This window comes from Heterodontus francisci, chromosome 22 (genome assembly GCF_036365525.1).
Source record: "Heterodontus francisci isolate sHetFra1 chromosome 22, sHetFra1.hap1, whole genome shotgun sequence".
Lineage (NCBI taxonomy): Eukaryota > Metazoa > Chordata > Chondrichthyes > Heterodontiformes > Heterodontidae > Heterodontus > Heterodontus francisci.
Genome location: NC_090392.1, coordinates 36,005,819 through 36,025,232, shown reverse-complemented (window position 1 = coordinate 36,025,232; position 19,414 = coordinate 36,005,819). Strand labels below are relative to the sequence as shown.

The 19,414-nt window shown below is 46.9% G+C and overlaps 1 protein-coding gene across 1 annotated transcript in view; it reads right to left on the bottom strand.

The window, feature by feature from the left end:
* Positions 1 to 5,929: 5,929 nt before the first annotated feature.
* Positions 5,930 to 19,414, bottom strand: part of LOC137381523 (zinc finger protein 271-like) — a 76,524-nt gene continuing 63,039 nt past the window's right edge. Inside the window, exon 4 of the mRNA XM_068054223.1 lies at positions 5,930 to 8,544. Within this exon, the coding sequence (XP_067910324.1) occupies positions 7,427 to 8,544 (1,118 nt within the window). The 3' untranslated portion in view covers positions 5,930 to 7,426. The remainder of the gene's footprint in view (positions 8,545 to 19,414) is intronic.

The following is a 19,414-nucleotide window of genomic DNA, read 5'->3' as shown; positions in this document are numbered from 1 at the left end:
AGTTCTAGGTAGTGCTCAACCCAGCGGTCCATCTGTTTGCGTTGGTCAGTGATTATGTCCCCCGATTTAGATTTGAGGGGGGTGATCTTCTTGATGGTTGGCCCAAGAGCTCTCTTCATGCCATCATACATTCCTCTGATGTTTCCGGTGTCTGAGGCCAGCTGAATATGACTGCATAGGTGTTGCCAGTAGTCGTTTGCGCAACGCCTAGCTGTTCTTTGTGCAGTACTTCTGGCTGCTTTAAGTGCTGCGGATGTTAAATCGCTGGGGGCTTTCTTGTAGTTCAAAAGTGCAATGCGCTTAGCGGCTTTGACAGGTTCCAGCTCTTCATTATGAGATTGAAACCAGTCTGCATTTCTCTTCGCACTTTTGCCGTAGGTGGTCAAAGCTGACTCATAGATGGCGTCTCTGATGTGGGCCCACTTGGTCTCAGCATCCCCTGTGGGAGTGTTTTGAAGGGCTGTTACAAGTGAATTTAGAAATTTTTGTAACAGCTGTGGGTGAGAAATTCTGCTCGTGTTGATGCGCGGATGGCCCTTCTGCTTGGAATGATGCAACTTCTTTGGTCTGAGTCTAACCTTGCTGCACACCAGGGAGTGGTCGGTGTCGCAGTCCGCACTGTGGAAGCTGCGTGTGATTTGAACACTGTTTAAGGCGGCTCGCCTTGTGACAATGAGGTCTAGCTGGTGCCAACGACGTGATCTTGGGTGCCTCCATGAAACCTGGTGACAGGGTTTAGTGTGAAAGAACGAGTTGGTGATGCAGAGGTTATGATAGGTACACAACTCAAGCAGTCTCTGCCCGTTCTCATTCATCCTTCCAACGCCATAGCGCCCAAGGCAGGAGGGCCATGAGTCATGGTCGGCCCCAACCCTGGCATTAAAGTCCCCCAGCAGGAATAGGTGTTCGGTGTTGGGGATGCTGCTAATGATGTTATGGAGTTGTTCATAGAACTGGTCTTTAGCTTCAGGTGCGGAACAGAGTGTTGGAGCATAGATGCTGAGTAGGTGTACTGGACCAGAGGTGGTGAGCAGTCGGATGGACAGTATGCGTTCCGAGCCATTTGAGGGAGGCTCTATCATGCTGAGCAAGGAGTTTCTGATGGCGAAGCCCACTCCATGCTGTCTTGGTTCTTCAGGATCCCTGCCCTGCCAGAAGAAGGTGTAGTCTTGCTCTGCTAGAGAGCCACTCGCGGGGAGGCGAGTCTCCTGAAGTGCTGCAATGTCCACATTGAGTCTACTGAGCTCGTTGTTAATGATGGCGGTCTTCCGAGAATCGTTGATTTGTGTAAGGTCTTCCGACAGGCCAGGACACATAGTTCTGACGTTCCAGCTTGCAAAGCGAAGGGCTGGTACCTTCTTTCCTTTTTTCATGTTGTTTGGTGCGGTGTATCAGTCCACCTTTCGGGCAATGACCCTGAGCTCCAAGCACCCATTGAAGCAGGCAGACTGTGGCGGGACAGAACCTTATTGACCGGGGGCTGCCCGGTTTGAGGCGGGCGGTAGCTGTCCAGTGAGGTGCAATGACCTCTCCCACCGACAAAGGCAACCCGTGGCGCCCAGTTTCTACGCCAATTTATCTGGACTTATAACCCGTAACTGCTGCCTTCCGTGTTGTTTCAGTCGCTGTGAGGCAACTATGGAGTGACCTCTCCATGGCGCATGCCTGGGCAAATTTATGGAGGTTGAGAGTTGCCCAGTCGTCAAAACCCCCCTCTCGGCCTTTCTGGTGGGGTCCAAAGGAGTGCAGGACACGACGTTTGGCACCAGTATGGCTGCAGGAACTGCCGGAAACATGCCAAAGGTGACACATGACCGCCTACGGGGTTCCGCTCCGGATTTTCTGTTAGGGTTTACTCCCTTAGCCTTGGTCTCTCCCGAGACGCCCACAAGGCAGTGGGGTTGTTGGGGCCCCTACACAGGTGTAGGATGGTGCCGGTGGGAGGAGGGGATGCAAGGGGGAGGGGTAGAGGGAGGAGGGGGGGGTGCAGGGGAAGGGGGTGCGGGGTGAAGATGGTGCGAGGGGGGGGCGGGCTGGGACGGGGTTGTGAGGGGGTGAGCTGAGAGGGTGGAGCAGGGAAGGGGAGGGGGGTGGAAGGGGGGTAAAGTGGGGGGGAGGGGGGGTGGAATCTGGTGCAGGTAATAAGCCATTTCCTCAGTGCCCACCATCGACGTCCGGAAAGCTCATCCACGTCCTTCGGGAGGTGAAGCATCATTTGGCAGACTTAGAGGTGATTACATTTGCTAACAACAATATATATCAATGATTTGGATGTGGGGACCAAATGCAATATTTCCAAGTTCGTGGATGACACAAAGCTAGGTGGGAATGTATACTGTGAGGAAGATGTAAAGTGGTTTCAAGGGGATTTGAACAGATAGGGCAAGAACGTGGCAGATGGAAACATGTGAGGTTATCCACGTTGGTAGGAGGAACAGGTGTGCAGAGTACTTCTTAAATGGTAAGAGATTAGAAAGTGTAGATGTACAAAGGGACCTGGGTCTCCTTGTCAATAGCCATTGGAAGCTAATATGCAGGTGCAGCAAGCAATTAGGAAGGCTAATGGTAAGTTTGCCTTTAGCGCAAAAGGATTTGAGTACAGGAGTAGTGAAGTCTTGCTTCAATTGTATAGAACCTTGGTTAGACCCTCTGGAGTAGTGTGTGCAGTTTTGGCCCCCTTAAGAAGGATATTATTGCCATAGAGAGAGTGCAACAAAGGTTCATAAAATGTGTTCCCTGGATGTCCTATGAAGAGAGATTGGGGAAACTGGGCCTGTATTCTCTAGAGTTTCGAAGAATGAGAGGTGATCTCATTGAAACGTACAAAATACTTAAAGGGATAGACAGGGTGGATGCAAGCAAGATAGTTTCCCTGTTTGGGGAGTCTAGAACCAGGGGACACAATTTCAAAATAAAGGAGAAGCCACTTAGGAAAGAGATGAGGAGAAATTTCTTTACTCAGAGGGTTTTGAATCTTTGGAATTCTCTACCCCAGGGGGCTGTGGAACCTCAGTCACTGAGTATGTTTATAGCAGAGATTGACAGATTTCTAAATACCAATGACATAAGAGGATATGGGGTTACTGTGGGGAAAAAGGCATTGAAGTGGATGATCAGCCATGATCGTATTGAATGGCGGGGCAGGCTTGATGGGCTGAATAGCCTAATCCTGCTCCTTTGTTCCATCTATTTTGCTGCCTGGTCCTTCACACCATACAGCCTGATCTTGGTCACCTTGTAGATTGTACATTCTGTTATGGATAGCAAGCTGGCTACAAAACAGAAAACAGAGAGGAGGGGTTAAGAGTAACGACTCAAGACGGGCAAGAAGGTGCAAAGTGATGTTCCATAGAGATTGGTGCTGGGATGACTGTTATTCACCATTTACATAAATAACTTGTATTTTGGTAAGAAGAATAAGGAGGCCATATATTATTTGGAAAATAAGATTCTAAATGGGGTGGAGGAGGAAAGAGATAGAGGGTACAGATACACAGAGCAATAAAAGTAGCAACACAGGTTAATAAGGCCATAAAAGCAAGTGAAACACTGAGGTTCATTTCTAGAGGGAGAGAATTGAAAAGAAGTGAAGCTATGTTAAACTTGTATTGAACCTTGGTTAGACCACACTTGGAGAACTGTGAACAGTTCTAGTCTCCATATTATCAAAAGGATATGGAGGTACCGGAAAAGGTGCAAAAAGATTTGCAAGGGTGGTCCTAGGATTGAAAGGATATACTTATCAGGAAAGGTTGAACAGGTTGGGGCTCGTTTCTCGAGATAAAGGAGATGATTGATGGGTCACCTGATAGAGGTCTGTAACATTATTAAAAGGTTATACAGGGTAGACATAGAGAAAATGTTTCCACTTGTGGGCAATTCCAAAACAAGTGGTCAAAAATATCAGATAGTCACCAATAAATCCAATAGGGAATTCAGGAGAAACTTCTTTACCCAAAGAGAGGGAAGAACGTGGAATGTGCTACCACAGGGAGTAGTTGAGGAAAATAGCAGAGATACATTTAAGGGGAAACTAGATAAGTACATGAGGGAGAAAGGAATGGAAGGATGTGCTGATTGGGTTAGATAAATTGTGCATCATCTTTTCCAAAGATCTCTTAGCTTCTCTATTGGCTGCTTTTGTCTCGTGGGTGATATTTGTCCCTATTCTCCTGGAAACTGAATCCATCTTGTTCCAAACTGTGTTCAATGTAAGACAGTTCAGCAAGTCAGGAATCATTCACCCCTAGATCTACACTGAGAAGGAAAACTCCAGACATTCCTTGATAATGACTCCTCTGGTTCCTCTCCATATATTTGTCAGAATACTGAAGCCTCGCTTTCTTAAAGCTTACTCCTGGAGGCTCCACCCCTAAGTAACATTCACACCACACAAGTGCCAGGCCATAACCATCTCCAACAAGAGAGAATCTAACCATCTTCCCTTGACATTCAACAGCATTACCATCACTGAATCCTCACGATCAACCTGCTGGGGGTTGCCACTGACCAGAAAATTAACTGGACCAGCCATATAAATACAGTGGCTACAAGAGCAGGACAGAAGCTGGGAATTCTGTGGTAATTAATTCACCTCCTGACTCCCCAAAAGCCTGTCCACCATCGACAAGACACAAGTCAGAAATGTGTTGGAATACTCTTCACTTGCCTGGATGAATGCAGCTCCAACAACATTCAACAAGCTCGACACCATCCAAAACAAAGTGGCCAGCTATTTCGGCACACCATCCACCAACTTAAACATTCACTGCCTCCACCACTGACACACAATGGCAGAAGTGTGTACAAGATGCACTGCAGCAACTCACCAAATATCTTCCAACAGCACCTTCCGAAACTGTGACCTCTACCACCTGGAAGGACAAGAGCAACAGACACGTTGAAACACCATCACATGCAAGTTCCCCTCCAAACCACACACCATCCTGACTTGAAACTATATCACCATTCCTTCACTGTGGCTGGGTCAAAAAGCTGGAACTCCCTTCCTAATCGTACTGTGGGTGTATCTACACCATGTGGACTGCAGCGGTTCAAGAAGGCAGCTCACCACCACCTTCGCAAAGGCAATTAGGGATGGGTAATAACTGCTGGCATTATTAGCAACGCTCCCACCCCATGAAAAAAATTCCCAAGTCTGTAACCTTCAGCAGGGTCGGTGGTGGAGTTTCACAGCGGGAGTGATCCCAGAGTAACTGTTGGGATCGCACACCTGTGGATGTTCCAGGTCAAGTATCCTGCCGTCTAACAGCAACACATCAATAGGGAATTCCTAAAAACATACTGCAGATACTTCTTTATTTGGAGATGAAGTGACTGTTCTATAATTGTACCAGCAGGTACCATGCAGAATTTAACCAATTTATTTTCAAGCGGACTATAAAATGAGTTAATGCTGCCTCAAAATGATTGACTGAGGACTATCATGCAAACTTTTGTAAAATAATTACCATAGTAATTTTGAGACTGGAAACTTAAACCAGCCATTTCGCTTTCAGTCAGGAATAGATCATAGTTTTACATCAATCTCTGATTTGACAGCACGTTTCCAGCAGTCACTGTTGTTCTTCTTGACTGTAAACACAGTTTAGGCCTTCTGTTCCATGTCCAGGAGCTCTGAACTATGCAAGACAACGACTGGGACTTACAGGCCTCAGGATTAACCCTCTCGTGGACTTTGCTGTCAGTGAAGAGAGAGGAGAAAGACCAAAATACCATTTGCCCCTCTCAGTGTGACTCTGAAGGACTGTGTCCAGTCTGAAGTTCTGTTCCTGCCGTATGATCCTCCCCCAGATTGTCCTTTCTGAGCTCCAGCCAAGTGATGCTAAACACTCAGATGGGAAAGACAAAAATCGACAACAATGTGTTTAAAACAAAGCTGATTTATTTGATGTTTAATTAAACTCCAGCTAAGTTACAGGGTTATTAATATCATCAGAAACAAACCCCAATGCTCAGAATATAAACACAGAAAACTTACAGCACAGATGTAGGCCATTCAGCCCATTGAGTGCGCGCCAGCTGGAAAAGTATCCAGCTTAATCCCACTTTCCAGTTATGACCTCAGAGAGATTGTTAACGTGAAAAACATGATATGACCCCCCAGAACAGTTTAATAAATTACACGTGATTTCACATTTTAAGTCTTTTGTTATAAAAAACCAAACTAAAAGAAACCCCCAAATTAACTAAATAGCACTTTGTAAATAGCTAATACCTCAAATTACAATCTAAAGGTATTTTCTTTGCTTATTCAACATTTGAACATCTCACATCACATTTATACATTACACAGTCCTTGAAGAAATCCTTTGCAGTTAAAAGTCCCAAATTCCTCCCAGTTACAATGGGCTGGATCTCCCAGATTTTTCAAAACAACAATATTTTCTTTTGATCCCTTCTCCAAGCACTTTTGATCTGGACATCCATGGATAATGTGATTTCCGGTGATCCTGTGTGCCCTTTACTCCTCCACAAACTTTAACTCTCAAAAGAAAAGGCTCATGTTTCCACAGCCTTCCACTGTATATCTTCAGACAGTACATTTTCACGCTCACTCTCTCTCTCTCTCTCTCTCCAGCGGTGCTGCTGGGTGCCTCTCTTACAGCTTCTCTTGAGGCCTCACCTCGATGGGTTCTTTTCTTACAGCCTGCTTGAGGCCACAATGTGATGCTTCATTCCTTACAGCCTGTTTTTCTCCAGAAAGTCTGTTAAATTTATCTGGTCCTAGAATTCAATAGCTTACTGTTCTTCTCCAAAATGCAAAGACCAGAAGTCTAGTTTCACAAAGCCACTCGGCCTTTCCATTGCCCCCAGGTATTACCACCTGCCAGTTTGTTTGTATGTTCTCAATGGCTGATTCCTTGTTTTACAACCCATTGATTCTATCTTGAACTTAAAAAAAAAAAGTCACAATCTATAAGACATAATCCTGTTACAAGGTCCAGTGTTCCTAACACCAGTTCACATCAACAGAAACGAACCGTGACTGTGGCTCTGCTGGTTCCACTTTCGCCTCTGATTCAGAAGGCTGTGGGTTGAGATCCCACTCCAGAGAGTTTGCTGTGTGTAATCGGCTGCTGTGTTTCTTACAACAGTGACTACACTTCAATCATACTTCATTAGCTGTAAAGCACTTTGCCACGTCCTGAGGTAGTGGACGGTGCTGTAAATGTGCAGATCTTTCTTTAACCCTCAGAATGAACATGGTTCAGTCCTGGATGTAATTAACAACATCAAGAACAGCAGAATCCAACCCATGCAATCACTTGTCAATATGCTGGTGTGCTAGCAGGTTGGATGACTGAGCGAATCCCTTCCCACACTCGGAGCAGGTGAATTGCCTCTCCCCAGTGAGCGTACACTGGTGTACAGTGAGGTCAAATGATCGCCTGAACCCACCCTCTCAATAAGAGCATTTGAAAGATCTCTCGTCAGTGTGAACTCGCTGGTGTTTAAGCAGGTTGGATGAACAGGTGAATCCCTTCCCACACTCACTGCAGGTGAACGGTCTCTCCCCAGTGTGAATTCGCTGGTGTTTCTGCAGATCGGATGACTGAATAAATCCCTTCCCACACTCGGAGCAGGTGAACGGCCTCTCCCCAGTGTGAGTACGCTGGTGTACAGCGAGGTCAAATGATCGCCTGAACCCAGCTCCGCAGTAAGAGCATTTGAAAGGTCTATCGGCAGTGTGAACTCGCTGGTGTTTAAGCAGGTTGGATGAACAGGTGAATCGCTTCCCACACTCAGTGCAGGTGAACGGTCTCTCCCCAGTGTGAATTCGCTGGTGTTTCTGCAGATCGGATGACTGAGTGAATCCCTTCTCACATACTGAGCAGATGAATGGCCTCTCTCCAGTGTGACTACGCTGATGTACGGTGAGGTCAAATGATCGCCTGAACCCAGTCCCGCAGTAAGAGCACTTGAAAGGTCTATCGTCAGTGTGAACTCGCTGGTGTTTAAGCAGGTTGGATGAACAGGTGAATCCCTTCCCACATTCAGTGCAGGTGAACGGTCTCTCCCCAGTGTGAATTCGCTGGTGTTTCTGCAGGTCGGATGACTGAATGAATCCTTTCCCACATATGGAGCAGGTGAACGGCCTCTTCCCAGTGTGAGTGCGATGGTGTCTCACCATCTCACGTCTGCTTTTAAAGGTCTTCTCACATTCAGAACATTTAGAAGGTCTCTTATCAGTGTGAATGTTCTTGTGTTCCTGCAGGTTGGATGAACAAGTGAATCCCTTCCTGCACTCGGAGCAGTTGAACGGCCTCTCCCCAGTGCAAATACTCTGGTGTACAGTGACTTTAGATGATGGCCTGAACCCAGTCTGGCAGTAAGAGCACTTGAAAGGTCTCTCATCAGTGTGAACTCGCTGGTGTGCTACCAGATTGGATGACTGAGTGAATCCTTTCCCACACACGGAGCAGGTGAACGGCCTCTCCCCAGTGTGACTGCGCTGATGAATTTCGAGCTCAGACGGGTAATTGAATCCCTTCCCACAGTCCCCACATTTCCACGGTTTCGCTGTGGCGTGGGTGTCCTTGTGTCTCTCCAGATTGGATGATCTGTTGAAGCCTCGTCCACACACAGAACACGTCTATGGTTTCTCCCCACTGCGAATGGTGTGATGTTTTATCAGTCTGTGTAACTGGGTAAAGCTCTTTCCACAATCAGTGCACTGGAACACTCTCACTCGGGTGTGTGTGTCTCAGTGCTTTTCCAGTCACACTGTTAGAAATCTTTTCCCACAGACAGAACTGACAAAGATTTCTCCTTCCACATTCAAAGGCTGATGATATTCAGGTCCTGATGAATCAAGTGACTCTGTCAGATCTTGATGTGATGTTTGGTTTGAGTTTCCTGTCTGTAAATCCTTCACTTCTAATACCCTGTAAAAGGAGTTTACAAAAGGCACCACTGTCAGTCCAGGATAGAAATTGAGAACAGACAATTCTAGTTTCTACAGAACATTCATTCCTTTCTTGTTCCCACAAACATGTGGTCCAATCAATTAAAAGAAGCCAAAATAAGCAACAGAGTCCCTACAAATGCAAAGAGAATCTTCCAAACCAGGATGCTGTTACCAAGGTCTATGAGACACTCTGTACCATGAGCTGCCCACCAGTCATGTGCTCTCTCTTCAGGGCCGCCTGGGCACGGGAGAGAGGCCGGCAACAAGAGCAACACCTCCACCCCCAACATGGTCCTCGCACACTCTGGACCTAAACACTGCTGTTTTAACAAGGCGAAGGGCCTGTACTGTGCTATGTTCTATGAGCAGGTTCAGGAGCAGATCCACCAACTTACCCATCCCCCCTCCCCATGGAGTGACCAAAGATAAGAAGCTTAGAGCTAAACTGTAACAGAACATTGAGGAGCAGCCCCTTCAGGTAAGTATACAGGAACTGTAAACTCTCACACTGAATATTTGAATGGCCCATGGATTCCTTTAAGCTGAAAACATCACATACAGCTTGGAAGTGGGAGAAGCTGCTTAAAACCCCGTTGTCCAGGATGCTCCATCTCCCGACTGGCAACAGAGTCCATAAAGCCCCGCCCACTCTGTGCCCTCACCAAGATGGCCGCGCATTCACCATGACCCCGCCCTCTCTAAGATGGCGGCCAGGGACCCCGTTCCCCTGAGCTTGTCACCGCGGGCGAAACCCAGGGCCTCAGGCTGACCCCAAGTGTTTATGAAGCTTTCCCACCCACCCGCCGGCTCCTTTTCCTCCCCTCTACCCATAATCTCCTCCCGAGCCGCCTCAGTCCGTCAGTGTTTTCGGTTTCTGTTCCCGGATATTCCTGGTCTCCCTTCAATCGGGGAACTGAGTCCCTCCTTTTAATTTATTATTAGTTTTAAACTGGGCCTGTCGTCGGAAGAAACCCCGCAGCTGCCGCCCGCTCGCTACTGACACGGATGTTGGAGCTTCTTATTCGGGACTTGCGGCCTGCACCCGGTGTTTCTGAGGCTTCCCCGCCGGCTCCATTCATCCCCTCCGCCCCGCGACTCTCACCCGCTGCAAAAGCGTCTCCAGCACTCGCACAGCTCCGATCACAGTGACACTGCGCCTGCGCGCTTTCGAGTGATGCTCTGTGGTTGGATTGTGATGAAATTATTGAACAACTAATATAGAAACCCATATGCATGGAGCCTCTGTGAAAGTTCAGACCTGGATTTGATTAATATCACTTTGGATGTACTTGCCTGAGAGGGAGTGCTCTCTCGACTGATGCTATGATTGTCCTTTCTTTTTCTTTCTTTCTTTTTTTTCTTTTGGGCCTCCTTATCTCGAGAGACAATGGATACGCGCCTGGAGGTGGTCAGTGGTTTGTGAAGCAGCGCCTGGAGTGGCTATAAAGGCCAATTCTGGAGTGACAGGCTCTTCCACAGGTGCTGCAGAGAAATTTGTTTGTTGGGGCTGTTGCACAGTTGGCTCTCCCCTTGCGCCTCTGTCTTTTTTCCTGCCAACTACTAAGTCTCTTCGACTCGCCACAATTTAGCCCTGTCTTTATGGCTGCCCGCCAGCTCTGGCGAATGCTGGCAACTGACTCCCACGACTTGTGATCAATGTCACACGATTTCATGTCGCGTTTGCAGACGTCTTTATAACGGAGACATGGACGGCCGGTGGGTCTGATACCAGTGGCGAGCTCGCTGTACAATGTGTCTTTGGGGATCCTGCCATCTTCCATGCGGCTCACATGGCCAAGCCATCTCAAGCGCCGCTGACTCAGTAGTGTGTATAAGCTGGGGATGTTGGCCGCTTCAAGGACTTCTGTGTTGGAGATATAGTCCTGCCACCTGATGCCAAGTATTCTCCGAAGGCAGCGAAGATGGAATGAATTGAGACGTCGCTCTTGGCTGGCATACGTTGTCCAGGCCTCGCTGCCGTAGAGCAAGGTACTGAGGACACAGGCCTGATACACTCGGACTTTTGTGTTGCGTGTCAGTGCGCCATTTTCCCACACTCTCTTGGCCAGTCTGGACATAGCAGTGGAAGCCTTACCCATGCGCTTGTTGATTTCTGCATCTAGAGACAGGTTACTGGTGATAGTTGAGCCTAGGTAGGTGAACTCTTGAACCACTTCCAGAGCGTGGTCGCCAATATTGATGGATGGAGCATTTCTGACATCCTGCCCCATGATGTTCGTTTTCTTGAGGCTGATGGTTAGGCCAAATTCATTGCAGGCAGACGCAAACCTGTCGATGAGACTCTGCAGGCATTCTTCAGTGTGAGATGTTAAAGCAGCATCGTCAGCAAAGAGGAGTTCTCTGATGAGGACTTTCCGTACTTTGGACTTCGCTCTTAGACGGGCAAGGTTGAACAACCTGCCCCCTGATCTTGTGTGGAGGAAAATTCCTTCTTCAGAGGATTTGAACGCATGTGAAAGCAGCAGGGAGAAGAAAATCCCAAAAAGTGATTGTCCTAAGAGGACAATATTCCTTACAGTTTGATGAATTTGAGGTGATCGATTGAAACATATAAAACCCTCGAGGGACTTAACAGAGTAGATGCCGGAAAGACAAAGCTAAAGGCTCTGTATCTGAATACACATAGCATTCATAACATAGGAGCAGGAGTAGGCCATTCAGCCCATCGAGCCTGCCCCACCCTTCAATACGATCATGGCTGATCATCCACGTCAATGCCTTTTTCCCACACTATCCCCATATCCCCTTATGTCATTGGTATTTATAAATCTGTCAATCTCAGTTTATGACTGAGCATCCACAGCCCTCCGGGGTAGAGAATTTCAAAGATTCACAACCCTCTGAGTAAAGAAATTTCTCCTCATCTCTGTGCTAAGTGGCTACCCCCTTATTTTGAAATTGTGCCCCCTGGTTTGAGCCTCCCCAAGCAGGGGAAAACATCTTAGCTGCATCTACCCTGTCTATCCCTTTAAGTATTTTGTAGATTTCACTGAGATCACCTCTCATTCTTCAAAACTCTCGAGAATACAGGCCCAGTTTCCCCAATCTCTCTTCATAGGACAGCTCCCCCCATCCCGGGAACAAGGCTGGTGAATCTTCATTGCACTCCCTCTTTGGCAATAATATCCTTCTGAAGGTTAGGGGACCAAAACTGCACACAGTACTCCAGGTGCGCTCTAACCAAGGTTCTATACAATTGAAGCAGGACTTCACTACTCCCGTACTTAAATCCTCTTGCGATAAAGGCTAACATACCATCAGCCTTCTTAATTGCTTGCTGCACCTGCATGTTAGCTTTCATTGACTTATTGATGAGGACACCCATGTCCCTTTGTACATCTACACTTTCTGATCTCTTAACCTTTATGAAATACTCTGCACATCTATTCCTCCTAGCAAAGTGGATAACCTCACATTTTTCCACATGAGATTCCATCTGCTACATTCTTGCCCACTAAGTATGTCCAAATCTGCTTGAAGCTGCTTTGCATCTTCCTCACAACACACATTCCCACCTAACTTTGCGTCATCCGCGAACTTGGAAATACTACATTTGGTCCTCACATCCAAATCATTGACATATATTTTGAAAAGCTGGAGCCCAAGCACTGATCACTGTGGTACCCCACTAGTCACAGCCTGCCAGCGTGAGAATGACCCATTGATTCCTACTCTCTGCTTTCTGCCTGTTAACCAATCCTTAATCCATGTCAGTATATTACCTCCTATCCCATGTACTTTAATTTTGCTAAGCAACCTCCTGTGGGCAACTTTATCAAAAACCTTCTGAAAATCCAAGTATACCACATCCACCCACTCCGCTTTATCAATTCTGTGAGTAACATCCTCAAAAAACTCCAACAAGTTCATCAAACATGATTTCCCATTCATAAATCCATTTTGACTCTGCCCAATCAGATCATTAATATCCGTGTATGCATTTATCATATCCTTTAGAATAGATTCTAGCATTTTCCCAACGACTGATGTAAGGCTAACAGGTCTGTAATTTCCTGTTTTCTCTCTCCCTCCCTTCTTAAATAGTGGGGTGACATTTGCTACCTTCCAATCTGCAAGAACCACTCCAGAATCTATAGAATATTGGAAGATGATCACCAGTGCATCCACTATCTCCATAGTTACCTCTTTTAACACTCTGGGATGTAGAATATCAGGTCCTGGGGACTTATCAACCTTCAGCCCCATTAATTTCTCCAATACAACCTTCTTCTGATGCTAATTTCCTTCAATTCCTCATTCTCCATAATCCCTTAGATCTCTCATTCTGGAAGATTTCTTTTATCTTCCTCAGTGAAGACAGACACAAAATAATCATTTCTGTTAAGACCAGGTGAGAAAGGTGTCTAAGGGTCTTTTACTGTCTTCACCTGGTCTGATGGTATCAGGGTTTAATTTTAAACACACTGTGTTTTGAGCTCCCACTTGGTGAATCCTTGTTCATCAATTTCCAATTATAGGGAAAAGAAATGGTTCAAAGAGGAAAAGTGAAATTTATTAAAACTTATTTAAACTCTAGTACAGTTAACGCCTACAGATATATGACGCGCCCATGCTAGCATGCACATGTGATACACACATGCAAATAGGGACAGAAAAGAGCAGAAGAAAAATACAGGAGACGTTTGAGGCAATCTCTGAAGGGGGTTTCTTGTTACTGTTTCTGTGTTTCCAGCTCGCCGTAGAGTCTTTGATTGCAGACAGCTCTTACTTTTCATTGGGGCTCAGTATTCTTCTTAAACCTTGTTCACGTGGGAGACTTTTCTCTCTTTGAGTTCACATGCCTTTAATGGGTCTTCCGTTCTGTGAGAAAGAGATGAGAGCAGACAGGAGAGAGGTCTTTTCTGTCCAGGAGCAAACAGTTTTTTGAGTCTCTTTCTCTGAGCAAGTTCAAATTCAAACAGCCAGTTAGTCATGTGACTAAACTGGCCTGACCAGGTCTTCTGTGTATTGTAGAAGCAGGGGCTGGGTCCTTTCTTCGAACACTGTCTGCCAGCATGCAAATGTCTTGCCAGTCAGGGGCTTGGCAATTCCTTGTGATAGTCCCTCTTTTCTTCCAGCCGCAATTTTAAGTTTTAATGTTCATATGGTGAAATAATGTGTGCCTCAGTCTTGGCAGATGGAGGCCTGCATGACATCTCCACACCTAGGGGAATGAAATGCGATTTGAAAAAATAACGGCACATTTCATTAGAAGGTTTGAAAGAAATACAAGATACAGAAAGAAAAACCGGGCATTTCTCTCATTCATTTCCATTCATTCACCAATCTTAAAGCTTATTAAAATGATTTTTTTCTGGGTGCCAGTGCTGCTTTAATTTCTCCTGTTTTTCTCTCAGGAGAGTTAGTAGTGGGTGGGTCTACCCTGAACTCTGAGTCATGCCAAGACTTTTGACTTTAGGGGATGGGTCCTTTTTCTCTGACTGTAGGGGAGGATTCTTTGTTAATCTCCCCTTTGTTCTTGGATAACACTCATCTCTGCAGGCATTTCTGCAGATTTGGCTACACTCTCCTGGGGCACTTTGACTAAGTAGGGCATCACCCTCACGGTTTTTCTGCCCCCTAGAGGTCTTTCTTTGTCTCTGCAGGTTTATGTAAATGCTGTTAGCAACACTGGTGAGGTGCTTCTAGAGTATATTTATGCAGGAGGATGTGGGGCCTAACATTTCACATTTTTCAGGGTTGGCTGACCAGACAGTAGGGGTTTTCATCTGGGATTCCTCCCGGACATCCTTTAACCTGCCCTCTTGGTCACATTTTTCCCTTCTCTTTCTAAACTTTTGCCTGTCGTGTGCCTGCCTGTCCCCTTTTGTTCTCGGCGGGGGTCCATTACAGTTTACCAGCCCTCTGCTGGAGCGTCCTCCTAACACTGGTACAGGACAGGTTTCACTGTAGGTTGGGGTTTCCCATCAACCTGACACACATGGCAACTCCTGCAGTACTCCACCACATCTTTGTGGAGTTTTGGCCAGTCAAACTGCTGTCTTTTGCAGGCTTTAGTCTTTCGTATACCGGCATGTATAGCCATGCTTGTATTGTGGGCCCTTCTTAATTTCCTCTCCGGTACCTCTGTGGCACCACTAACTGATGAACTACTGTCCACTCCTTCCCCTCAGGTCTGTGAGGAGAACTCCATTTCCTCATCAGTACCTCATTCTTTAAATAGTAGCAATCAGGGACTCCCTCTGCTTCACTTTCAGACTGGGCAGCCTGGGCTAACTCTTGCTTGCTGAGCCACACCTAGGGAAAATACATTTAATTCATTATAATAAAAGCAAAATACTGCGGATGCTGGAAATCTGAAACAAAAACAAGAAATGCTGGAATCACTCAGCAGGTCTGGCAGCATCTGTGGAAAGAGAAGCAGAGTTAACGTTTCGGGTCAGTGACCCTTCTTTGGAACATTTAATTCATTCCCTGGGTGTCCTAAATTTCCAAAGAAATTCTCAGAAAGACAGACCTCATGATTATTTACCGGCAGTGCCAATGCAGTCTCCTCTGAGGGAGCTGGTTTGATCCTGGCCTGATCCACGACACATTCAGGGACACTGCAGGGTATCTTCTCCTGCCACGTCCCTGTCTCTCTGACCTCCTGCGGTCTTTCTTTCACTACTGGAGGGGGCTACCACCTTCACCCCGACCAGATCATTACCTCAGAGCAGGTCAACCCTGTCCACAGGCAAACTAGAGACAATCCCTACGGTCACCGGTCCACCTGGCATCGTCCTAGGCACCAGAAACAACAACGGCAAACCCAGCCATGTCAACCCTGCAAAGTCCTCCTTACTAACATCTGGGGGCTTGTGCCAAAGTTGGGCAAGCTGTCCCACAGACTAGTCAAGCAACAGCCTGACATAGTCATACTCACGGAATCATATCTTACAGACTATGTCCCAGACACTGCAATTACTATCCCTGGGTACGTCCTGTCCCACCGGCAGGACAGACCCAGCAGAGGTGGTGGCACAGTGGTATACAGTGGGGAGGGAATTGCCCTGGGAGTCCTCAACATCGACTCCGGACCCCATGAAGTCTCATGGCATCAGGTCAAACATGGGCAAGGTAACCTCCCACTGATTACCACCTACCGCCCTCCCTCAGCTGATGAGTCAGTACTCCACCATGTTGAACACCACTTGGAGGAAGCACTGAGAGTGGCAAGGGCACAAAATGTACTCTGAGTGGGGGACTTCAATGTCCATCACCAAGAGTGGCTCGGTAGCACCACTACTGACCGAGCTGGCCAAGTCCTAAAGGACATAGCTGCTAGACTGGGTCTGCGGCAGGTGGTGGGGGAACCAAAATGAGGGAAAAACATACTTGACCTCGTCCTCACCAATCTGCCTGCTGCAGATGCTTCTGTCCATGACACTATTGGTAGGAGTGACCACCGCACAGTCCTTGTGGAGACGAAGTCCCGCCTTCACATTGAGGATACCGTCCATCGTGTTGTGTGGCACTATCACTGTGCTAAATGGGATAGATTTCGAACAGATCTAGCAATGCAAAACTGGGCATCCATGAGGCGCTGTGGGCCATCAGCAGCAGCAGAATTGTACTCAACCACAATCTGTAACCTCGTGGTCCAGTAAATCCCCGACTCTACCATTACCATCAAGCCAGGAGACCAACCCTGGTTCAATGAAGAGTGCAGGAGGGCATGCCAGGAGCAGCACCAGGCATACCTCAAAATGAGGTGTCAACCTGGTGAAGCTACAACCCAGGACTATCTGCGTGGCAAACTGCGTAAGCAGAATGCGATAGACAGAGCTAAGCGATCCCATAACCAACGGATCTGATCTAAGCTCTGCAGTCCTGCCACATCCAGCCATGAATGGTGGTGGACAATTAAACAACTAACTGGAGGAGGTGGCTCCACACATATTCCCATCCTCAATGATGGAGGAGCCCAGCACATCAATGCGAAAGATAAGGCTGAAGCATTTGCAACAATCTTCAGCCAGAAGTGCCGAGTTGATGATCCATCTCGGCCTCCTCCTGAAGTCCCCAGCGTCACAGATGCCAGACTTCAGCCAATTCGATTCACTCCGCGTGATATCAAGAAACGACTGAAGGCCCTGGATACTGCAAAAGCTATGGGCCCTGACAATATTCCGGCAATAGTACTGAAGACCTGTGCTCCAGAACTTGCCGCACCCCTAGCCAAGTTGTTCCTGTACAGCTACAACACTGGCATCTACCCTGCAATGTGGAAAATTGCCCGGGTATGTCCTGTACACAAAAAGTAGGACAAGTCCAACCCAGCCAACTACCGCCCCATCAGCCTACTCTCAATCATCAGTAAAGTGATGGAAGGTGTCATCAACAGTGCCATCAAGCGGCACTTGCTTAGCAATAACCTGCTCAGTATGGGTAGCACCAGGGCCACTCAGCTCCTGATCGCATTACAGCCTTGGTTCAAACATGGACAAAAGAGCTGAACTCAAGAGGTGACGTGAGAGTTTCTGCCCTTGACATCAAGGCAGCATTTGACCGAGTATAGCACCAAGGAGCCCTAGCAAAACTGAGGTCAACGGGAATCAGGGGGAAAACCCTTTGCTGGTTGGAGTCATATCTTGCGCAAAGGAAGATGGTTGTGGTTGTTGGAGGTCAATCATCTGAGCTCCAGGACATCACTGCAGGAGTTCCTCAGGGTAGTGTCCGAGGCCCAACCATCTTCAGCTGCTTTATCAATGACCTTCCTTCAATCATAAGGTCAGAAGTGGGGATGTTTGCTGATGATTGCACAATGTTCAGCACCATTCGTGACTCCTCAGATACTGAAGCAGTCCGTGCAGAAATGCAGCAAGACCTGGACAATTTCCAGGCTTGGGCTGATAAGTGGCAAGTAACATTCACGCCACACAAGTGCCAGGCAATGACCATCTCCAACAAGAGAGAATTTAACCATCTTCCCTTGACATTCAACAGCATTACCCTCGCTGAATCCCCCACTATCAACATCCTAGGGGCTACCATTGACCAGAAACTGAACTGGAGTAGCCATATAAATACCATGGCTACAAGAGCAGGTCAGAGGCTAGGAATCCTGAGGCGAGTAACTCACCTCCTGACACCCCAAAACCTGTCCACCATCTACAAGGCACAAGTCAGGAGTGTGATGGAATACTCTCTACTTGCTTGGATGGGTGCAGCTCCAACAACACTCAAGAAGCTCGACACCATCCAGGACAAAGCAGCCCGCTTGATTGACACTCCATCTACAAACATTCACTCCCTCCACCACCGATACACAGTGACAGCAGTGTGTACCATCTACAAGATGCACTGCAGCAATGCACCAAGGCTCCTTAGACAGCAGCTTCCAAACCCGCGACCTCTACCAACTAGAAGGACAAGGGCAGCAAATACCTGGGAACACCACCACCTGCAAGTTCCCCTCCAAGTCAGACACCATCCTGACTTGGAACTATATCGCTGTTCCTTCATTGTCGCTGGGTCAAAATCCTGGAACTCCCTTCCTAACAGCATTGTGGGTATACCTACTCCAAATGGACTGCAGCGGTTCAAGAAGGCGGCTCAGCACCACCTTCTCAAGGGCAATTAGGGATGGGCAATAAATGCTGGCCTGGCCAGCGTCAGCCACATCCCTCCTCTTTGAAGGTCAAGTTTTCTTAATTCTTTTTGCCGCTGAACCTCTAGTTTTTTCATTTCTAACTGAATCCTCACCAATTCCAGTGCATCACTCTACTTTCTTGTCTCTCATATTCCTTTTCTTGTTCCTCATATTGCCCTTCATCTGTATCATCATCATCTTCTACTAATTCCAGATGTTCAGCTATTATGTCAATTATCTCTGCTTTTTTGGCAGCTGCTTTCAATTCCAACCCCAAATTCGCTGCCAATTCTTTAAATTTGTTCTTAGTTAAAGTTATCAAGTAATTCAGGGAAACTTTCTGCTTTCCCAAAAACTCTGCTACAACCACTAATACCATCGCAGTGGTATAGATCGTACCTTATTATACAAGAGACCTGGTTCATTTAATATCTTTGTAATTGGTGTCAGATTTAGATGCCAACAATTGAGTTTCCAATTGCTATAATCCCAGACTCGAGAGAAATTAAATATGATGCGAAACGCAGGACTCCAATTTAAATATGTTATCCCAGAGACGAGTAGTTACTATGATTTCAAACGCGAGCACTCCAAATTATTCTGATTCTGATTCCAAAAATGAGCCACCGAATTAAATATGATTCAACTACGAGCAAGCCCCCAATTAAGATATGATTCAAATCCAGAAACCCAATTAATATATGATTCAAATCTAGAGCGAGCCCCCAGTTAATATGTTATTCAAATCCTGGATGAGAAACCCAATAATTATGTTACGACCGACCGCTCCAGTCAAATCCCCCAATCAAAATATATGGTGGGAGAAACGCACTGTTAATTCAATCCCATCGCTCCACAGATCGCCA